The 9279-nt window shown below is 52.3% G+C and overlaps 1 protein-coding gene across 1 annotated transcript; it reads left to right on the forward strand.

Annotated features, from left to right (window-relative positions):
* The first annotated feature begins 522 nt into the window (after positions 1–522).
* On the forward strand, positions 523–1455 carry LOC131096477 (olfactory receptor 14J1-like). Its single transcript, XM_058044816.1, has one exon. It carries the CDS (start codon positions 523–525, stop codon positions 1453–1455), a length of 933 nt encoding a protein of 310 aa, XP_057900799.1.
* The last annotated feature ends 7824 nt before the right edge of the window (positions 1456–9279 follow it).

Below are 9279 nucleotides of genomic sequence, written 5' to 3' on the forward strand. Positions count from 1 at the left end.
GCAAGGCAGGGGCTGCATAAAAGGGAAAAATCCTGCTTTTTAAATCTACTACACTGGGTTGCCATGATAGTAAATAGCACATAGATATTAATCTGTCAGTTCAGGCTAAGAAAAATAAAAACATTTTTTTCTCAGACTTGAATAAAGCAGGCAATGCAGAAATCAGCACAGGACCCCTTAGAGGCTGCATCCGTGAGGCTTTTCCAGCCTCCTCAGGATTGATCTGATGTTGCCATCAGAGCCTGCAGAGCCAGAGCTGCCCCTGGGCAGTGCCTGATCTGGGAGGGGTCTGCAGAGCAGAGCTGAGCCCCCAGGGCTGGGCTGGGCTCTGGCAACACTGGCAGGGCCCAGCCCTGGGCACAGGGAAGCAGCTGCTGGCAGGGACAGCTCCAGGCTGCAGAGCCCTGGGCAGGCAGTGGGGGAAAAGTGCCCCCAGGCTGTGTTGGGATATTTAAAGTGCTCCCCAAACCCAACTATTCCATGATTACTTTTCTTACAGATCCCCATGCCAAGGCAGCGCAAATGTCCAACAGCAGCTCCATCAGGCACTTCCTCCTGCTGGCATTGGCAGACACGCGGCAGCTGCAGCTCCTGCACTTCTGCCTCTTGCTGGGCATCTCCCTGGCTGCCCTCCTGGGCAACGGCCTCATCATCAGCGCCGTAGCCTGCAGCCACCACCTGCACACACCCATGTTCTTCTTCCTGCTCAACCTGGCCCTCAGTGACCTGGGCTCCATCTGCACCACTGTCCCCAAAGCCATGCACAATTCCCTCTGGGACACCAGGGACATCTCCTACACAGGATGTGCTGCACAGGTCTTCTTTTTTGTGTTCTGTGGTATAACAGATTATTTCCTCCTGACCATCATGTGCTACGACCGCTACGTGTCCATCTGCAAACCCCTGCAGTATGAGACCCTCCTGGACAGCAGAGCTTGTGCCCACATGGCAGCAGCTGCCTGGGCCAGTGGCTTTCTCTATTCACTGTTGCACACGGCCAATACATTTTCCCTGCCCCTGTGCCATGGCAATGCCCTGGACCAGTTCTTCTGTGAAATCCCCCAGATCCTCAAGCCCTCCTGCTCCAAATCCCACCTCAGGGAACTGGGGCTCCTTGTGTTTTCCATCTGTTTCGGTTTTGGTTGTTTTGTGTTCATTGTTTTCTCCTATGTGCAGATCTTCAGAGCTGTGCTGAGGATCCCCTCTGAGCAGGGACGGCACAAAGCCTTTTCCACCTGCCTCCCTCACCTGGCTGTGGTCTCTCTGTTCTTTTGCACTGCCATATTTGCTTACCTGAAGCCCCCCTCCATGTCCTCCCCATCCCTGGATCTGGCCCTGTCAGTTCTGTACTCGGTAGTGCCTCCAGCCCTGAATCCCCTTATTTACAGCATGAGGAATCAGGAGCTCAAGGCTGCAGTGTGCAGACTGATGACTGGATCCTTTCAAAAAAATTAAACTTCTGGCCAGTTTTTGCTAATCACTTGTAATAAAAGTCATTTTTGATACTTTGTGTTGGTTTCATTTTGGAGGTTCTTTCCTTTGTTTTATTTTTTTCATATTGTCCACAAAAAAATGTCATTGTTTGTGCCATTTCTCATTTTGTTTCTCTCCACCTTCCCTGTGGCCACAGACTGTGTCAATGAGGGGCTGCAATCTCAGTGGCTTTAAAGGAACTAAAGGATGTCCAGCAGAGTTTTCTGCAGAGATGCCCTTTTGTTGCCTTCTCTGGAGCTGCAGCAGCAATGTCTGTGTGCAGAGCTGGGGGCAGATCAGTGCTGGCGCAGCAGCTTTGCTCCCGCTGGCCGCACTATTCCTGATCCAGGCCAGGAGCCATTGGCCTCCTTGGCCACCTGGGCACACTGCTGTCTCATGTCTAGCCTGCTGTCCCTCAATCCCCGCAGGTTCCTTTTTGCCTGGCTGCTGTCCTGGAACTCTGTCTCCAGCCTGTAGCACTGGAGCCAAATATCAGGGCCTGGCACTTGGATTTGTTCAATCTCACCTTGTTGGATTTGTTCCCTGGATTCAGCCTGTCCAGGGCCCTGTGCAGAGCTCTCTTATGCTCCAGAAGATCAACACTCACCCAGCTTGGTGTCATTTGCAAAAATGTCCTTGTTTCCATGGGGCCCCTCAATGTCACAATGGCCTCTTGGTTACACCAGGCCCTGCACTGTCACACTGGTCTCCTTGGTTCCATGGGGCCCCAAAATGTGACAATGGACTCCTTGCTACCATGGGGCTTCAGAGTGTCACAGTGTTCTCGTTGGTGCTGCAGTTTCACAGTGGCCCCTTGGTTCCATGGGGCCCCAGAGTGTCACAATGGCCCCATGGTTACATGAGGTCCCACACTGTCACCATGGTCTCTGTGGTTCCTCAAGTCCCCTCAATATCACAATGGACTCCTTGTTTCCATGAGGCCACACAGTGGCCTCCTTGAGGCCTCATCGTGTCACAGTGGCCCCTTGGTTACACAGGATCCTGCAGGGTCACAATGTCCCCATGGTTCCATGAGGCCCTGCAGTGTCAGAACGGCCCCTTGGTTCCACTGAGCCCTGGAGTCTCCCAATGGTGTCCTTGGTTTTGCAGTGCAAAAATGGTGAAACTCCTTGGTTACACAAAGCCCTGCAATGTCACAATGGCCCCTGTGGTTCCACGAGGACCCAGAGTGTCACGGTGCACTCCCTGGGTCCATTTGGCCCCAGTGCACCACAGTGGACCCCTGGTTCTGTGGGGCTGCATGGTGTCACCAGGTCCTCTTAGTTCCGCAAGGCCCTGCAGTGTCACAATGGCCCCAGAGTCTCCCAGTCATCACAGAATGAGAGAATCAAATAGGCTGGAAAAGACCTTTGGGATCATCAAGTCCAACCAATGCCCTAATACTGCCTTGTCACACAGACCATGCCACTAAGTCCCACTGGAGAGGGACAGTGACTCTTCCCCCTCCCCCCTAGCCAGCCCATTCCAATTCCCACTCACCCTTTCTGTGAAGAACTTCTTCCTATTGTCCAGCCTGAACCCCCTCTGCTGCAGCTTAAGGCTGTGTCTTCTTGTCCTGCCCTCCAGCAGATCCACACTCACACCCAGCTTGGTGCCATCTGCAAGTTGTGAATGGTGGACTCGATCCCCTGACCCAGATCATCAGTGAAGATATTAAACAGGACTGGGCCCAACACAGATCCCTGGGGGACAGCACCAGTGGCTGGACACCAGCTGGATGCAGCACCATCCCCACCACTCTCTGGGCCCAGCCTCCAGCCAGCTCTTAAATCTCCCAGCGAGGAGGGAACCTTCCCAAGTCGTGGGCTGCAGCTTTTCCAGGGAATGCTGTCAGAGACAGTGTCAAAGGCTTTGCTGAATTCCAGGCACACAACATCCACAGCCTTTCCCACATCCACAGGTGGGTCACCTGGTCATAGAAGGAGACCAGGTTGGGCAGGAAGGACCTGGCACCACTAAATCCACGCTGGCTGTCTCTCATCCCTCAGCCATCCTGTGAGTGCCCTGTGATGGCATTGAAGGTGATCTGTTCCATAACCTCGCTGGGCACCCAGGTCAGGCTGACAGGCCTGGAGTTCCCCAGATACTCCTTCCAGCCCTTCTTGGGGATGGGCTCACATTGGCACCTCCAGTCCTCTGGGACCTCCCCAGTGAGGCAGGACTGATGGTAAATGATGGAGAGCAGCTTGGGGAGCTCATCCATCAGCTCCCTCATCCCACTAGGAGGGATCCCATCTGACCCATACACCTGTGAGCATCTGAGTGTCTCAGCAGGTCATCAACTGCTTCCTCCTGGATTCCAGGGGGCTGTTCTGCTCCCTGTGCTCATCTACCAGCTTAGGAGAGCACTTGTCCTGAGGACAGCCTGTCCTAATATTGAAAATTAAAACAAGATATTAAGTAGCTTAGGCTTTTACTTATCTTCAGTTACTCTGTTATCAACTGCAATCAATAAAGGGTTGTCGTTCTTCTTCTCCCTCCTTTTGTTATGAACTTTTTAAAAAAACATTTTTTATTCTTCTTACAGAAGCCGCCAGGTTAAGTTCTAATTGAGCTTTCACCACCCAACTTTTGTTTCTGCATAACCTAACAATATCCTTAAATACTTCCTGAGTTGCTGGCCCTTTTTCCCCGAGTTCCCAGAAAAGATCCATGCCCTACCAGGCCAGATATTTATCTCACTAGCTCATCTTTTGCCACACTGGGACAGGCTGCTCCTTCCCCTTAAAGATGATTTTCTTGAAATGTGTCCATCCTTCCTGGACTCCTTTGTTTTTAAGAGATGTTTCACTTAAAAAAATCAGTACCTGATTTGGTACTCCCCAAATCTGCATCCTAAATAGGCCAAAGTCTGCCCTTCTTAATTCCAATGCAGAAGTTTTGTTGCTGCCCCTCCTTCTTTCACAGAACATTGAAAACTTGATTATTTCATGGTCACTGTGCCCCAGGCAGCCTCCGAGCCCCACATCTGCCACCAGCCCTTCTCTGTTTGTGAACAGCAGGAGACAGAGTTTTCCTTGGCAGTGGGAGTGTTACCAAAACTTCAGTAAAAGAGAGAACTCCTTAGCACCAGTGTAGCATTAAGAAGCAGCATTCTTTATTCAGCTGGATGCACAAGGGATAGCTCCTCCCAAAGCTATGCAGGCTGAGTACAGGAAAGTTTCTCTTTATATTCTGTATTGTGCGCACATATTCATTGATTGTCCTGGACTAAACATACATAAGATAATAATTTCTCCAAAATCATTAACATATTTCCCCTCCCCTTTACCCATGGGTTCTTCTGCCCTGGGAGTCTCTCTGGTGATCCTTGCTGATTGTGGACTCCAATGTTCCAGTGGGCCTGGCTGAGCTGGCAGGACACTGATGCTAGTGAGCTTCCAGTTCCCCTTCTCACACAATGGGCACTGTGTGGTTTCCATAGGCCTGGGGTTGTGGAGAACAAGCTCCAGGTATCAGCTCAGCTGGTGTAGACAATTTCTCATCTGGTAACAAGAGGTGACAGAGTGGGCTGTGACGTCACAGAGTGGGTTATGTGAGGTCATTGAGCCGCTATGACATCATAGGTCATCTCTGTGACATCACAGATCCAGCTGTGACATCACAGGGCAGACTATGACATCACAGACTCTGGTGTGACATCAGAGACCAGCTGTGTGACATTAGAGACTGGGCTGTGACATCACAGAGCAAGGTGTGACATCCCAGAGGGGCTGTGTGACATCCCAGCAGGGCTGCGTCAGGTCACTGGGTTGGTCACTCTGCCCCAGCTCCCCCTCACAGTTTCTCCCAACAAGTCCAATGCTGTTCATGCCCAGCAGGGTCCCTGTCCCTCAGGATCCCCCCGGGCCACCTAGAGCCACAGCCTCCACCAAAGGATGTTCCACAGGATCCACCCCAGAGCCTGACAGGGGACAAGGGGCCAGAGCTGTATGACCCGGACATAAAGGACGGGGATTATCCAGGTCACTGTGGCCTGGTTTGGGTTCCCCAGGGCAGGAAAGATGTCTGGCAGTTGGAGCAGGGTCTGGGAAGGGCCTCCAAGGTGGGGCTGGAGCCCTTGGGCTGTGAGCAGAGGCTGAGGGAGCTGGGCTTGTCCAGCCCGGAGCAGGAAAGGCTGAGGGGCTCCTCATCCCAGCCTGGCAGTGCCAGCGAGGAGGGGATGGAGAACACAGAGCCAGGCTCTTCACAGGGGGCTGGTGGGAGACATGAGCCAATGGGTGGGAGGGGAAAGGAGAGATCCGCCAGGACAAGAGGAGATGAAATGAGTCAGGCTGGTTTTAGCATTTCCTCAAAAGCAAAAGCAGCCTGACCTCCTTCTCCATCCACCACTGACAGCTTTGCAAATCAGGAATTGTTTGAGCTGTTTTGTCCCCACTCCAGGACGAGCATCCTGTTACAAGAACCTAATTGTGTTTATATCTATCACAGAATCACATTTATCTGAAATTAATTTTAGCTCGGAAATCATTTGTAGATGGTGGACTCATCAGACACTGCTGGGACATTGCACATAGCTCAGGGAGCAGTGTGATTGTTATGAAATTTTGTCCTGTTCAACCATGGTCCGTTGGCCATGAAGAAAAACTTTCTGTGCCTCTGAGTCTCACCAGTTCCTGACCCAGAAGGACACACACCTGATGAGTTGGGGTTCTCACAACAGTGGTGGCACCTGCATCTCCCTCCATACCCAGTGCAGAGCTGCCTTGTTCCAAAAAGTCCCTGGCAATGCAGGGATGAAGGAAATGTGACAGGCTGTGGGGATCAGGGGCAGGGCACAGCCAGGGATTTGGGGTGGTTGTGAGCCCAGGACAGGACCCAGCCCTTGGCCTGGGTGAACCTCATCCCATTGTCCTGGGCCCATGGCTCCATCCTGTCCAGATCCCTCTGCAGAGCTTGCTGCCCTCCAGCACAGCCACACTCCCACCCAGCTTGGGCTCACCTGGGAACTGACTGAGGGTACTCTCGATTGCCACATCCAGATCAGCAATAAAGGGATTTCACTGACCTGGCCCCAATTCTGAGCGCTGGGGACACCCCTGGATGTGACTCCATTCCTCATCTGCCCAGAGTGCCAGGGGTTGAATGTAGGAAATGGTGGGGAGAGGGTGAGGACAAAGTCTGTTTAAATGTCAGCCATGAAGGGTCTTGATTTTCATATCTGTTCGAACTGCATTAGGAGGTGTGGGGGGTCCATGTCAATTGGACATTGCTGATATCAATCTATAATTAGGAAAAGAAAAGTCAAAAGGACAAAAGAGTTCTCTCTGTATTGTTTTCAATACAGTATATTCACTTTGAATACACTTCTGAAATCTGACTAATTAGCCACAAAAGAATTGAAAACTTCAGTTACTCCCATGAGCTTTTCTTGTTTGGATGTTTTGAGCATATGTTTATGAGCTTTTCTCACTGAATTCCTGAACTGAAGAGCTCAAGAAAGAAGAGGCCTCTGGAGGAATAAAATTCATCAGCAATTCCCAAGTGGCTGAGGATCCATCCTCATCAGAGCAGCAATGAACAGAAATGGGCACTGTGGGGGCCTGAAAATATGTATTGTTATAACAACAACAAGAATACAACGACTGAAGTATAGTAGAAGTCCTTGTGAATATCTATATGTAGTGAGAGTCCTATGTATTGGATAAGTGGGTCCTAGTTGCCTTCATGAGCCACAGCTGCTGCCCAACCAAGGACCCCGCAGCTGTAGCTCATCCAGAGCAACAGGACCCACCTATCCAATACATAGGACTCTCACTACATATAGATATTCACAAGGACTCCTACTATATTTCAGTCGTTGTATTCTTGTTGTTGTTATAACAATACATATATTCAGGCCCCCACAGGGCACAGCTTTGTGGCAGCCTCAGCTATGGCATGGGCCCTGGGCGTGGAGCAGGAGCAGCTCTTGAGAGCCCCAAGACCGCAGCTCTTGTGCTGCCCTGGGCAGATGGGATGGCAGCAGGGGCTGCAGAGCTCTCAGCACCCCAGCCTGAGGGCAAGCAGGGCAGCCAGGGAGCCTCCTTTGGTCTTGGCGAAGCACCTTCCCCCATGGCTGGGGCTGAGTGCTGTGGCAGCGGCAGCTGCTGCTGTGCCCTTGCCAGGGGCTGAGGCCGTTGGGCAGTGCCCAGAGCAGCCTGGCCTGAGCAGAGCTGTGGGGCCAGAGCCGGCTGGGCTTGGCTGGGCTGGGCTGGGGAGAGACCCTTGGTGCTGCCCAGAGCTCAGGGCAGCTGGCAGAGCTTTCAAGGAGCTGGGCTGGGCTCCGAGAGCCTGGCCCAGAAACCATCAGTGTCCATCTTAGCCTGGCTGAGCGTGCAGGGGCAGGACTCAGGCCAGGCCTTGTGGGGCAGGGCCAGCACCTGTGCAAAGCATTGCAAACAGGCAAGTGGCCCAGAGAGGAGGCTGCTCTGTGCCCTTGGTGGCATGGAGAGAGGAGGGAAGTGGCCCAGGACATTTGTCAGTGCCAGCCTCTGTCCCCATGTGTTGGCAGCCCTGGCTGCTGAGCCAAGCTTTGGCCTGGGCTGAGTTTGGCTGTGGCCCAGCTCCATCCTCCTGCGGGGCTCAGGGCTTGTTCCCGGCCATGGCCAGGCCTGGCTGCCTCTCTGCTGGCCCAGAGGCCGGCAGAGCCCAGGGCAGGGCTGTCTGTGCAGCCCCACAGGTGCCCCGGGCTCTGCACAGGGGCTGGGCCAGCACAGGGCCACAAAGGGGCCACGCAGCCGCTGCCGGGGCTGACAGCAAGGCCAGGCACACACAGGCAATTGCTGAGCATGGCCTGCGCTGGCCAGGCCTGACTGTGCCAAAGGCAGAGCTCAGCTGCCCTTGGGGGCTACAGCAACACTCCAGAGCCCAAAGTGCCTCCATGGCTGTGCTGGAGACCAAGGCTGCAGGAGGGAAATGCAGGGCTGCTGCGGGATGGGGAGGGCATTGAATTCCAGCACACACCTCAGCTCTCTGATGATCCTGGCACCATGCTGGGCCCTGTTTCAGACTGGAGCAGAGGAGATGTTGATGGGACAGGAGCCCTGTGGGGCTGTCAGGGACCTGCAGCTTGCAAGGGGCTCTGCTCTCCCTCTGGTGCTCTGGGAGAGATCCAATCCCAGCTGGGCACCTCAGGGCACAAGTGGAACTGGGTGTTCATGGTCACAAAAGTGATGTCAGCCTGGATAGGGGCACAGGGGACACAGCTTTTATTACCTGTTAGTTTCATAATATACAAGCAAGTCTTTTTTATCTGGGTCATTTCAGTACTGTTAAGAAATGGCACAGTTTTCCCAGCAGGAACAGGAATTTCCTGGAGGTATACAGATGGCAGGAGGAAAAATACTGATCTTGCCTTCTACTGGTGTGACCAATATTTTGTTTATTACTTCCTCTCCATTTTCCTTCAGGTGTTTTCAGCTCTTCTGTTGAAATGGCCATGTCTAAGGACATCTCTTCCTTTAAAGCAGGTGGATCTATATACTTCTACTGCTCTCTGATTTCCTCCTCTAGATGCTCTCTGGTCATTCAAGTGCCTCTCAACTAAGTGGCTTCATGCTTTGACCTGGAAGAAATTGCCCAATATTTCTGAAGTTCAAATAAATATATAATAAATATCATCTCAATTGTGTTTTTATCTATCACAGAATTACCTTATGTCTTTGTCTAAAACTGTTCCTGTACAGAAATCCCTTGGGGATGGTGGACATGTCAGATGCTGCTGGGACATCACAGAGAGCTGAGGAAAGAGCTGTGATGGTTATTAAACTGTTCAAATATTCAACTTATGTTTGTTGGCAAGAA

Source organism: Melospiza georgiana, unplaced genomic scaffold, assembly GCF_028018845.1.
Source record: "Melospiza georgiana isolate bMelGeo1 unplaced genomic scaffold, bMelGeo1.pri scaffold_29, whole genome shotgun sequence".
NCBI classification, from domain to species: Eukaryota; Metazoa; Chordata; class Aves; order Passeriformes; family Passerellidae; genus Melospiza; species Melospiza georgiana.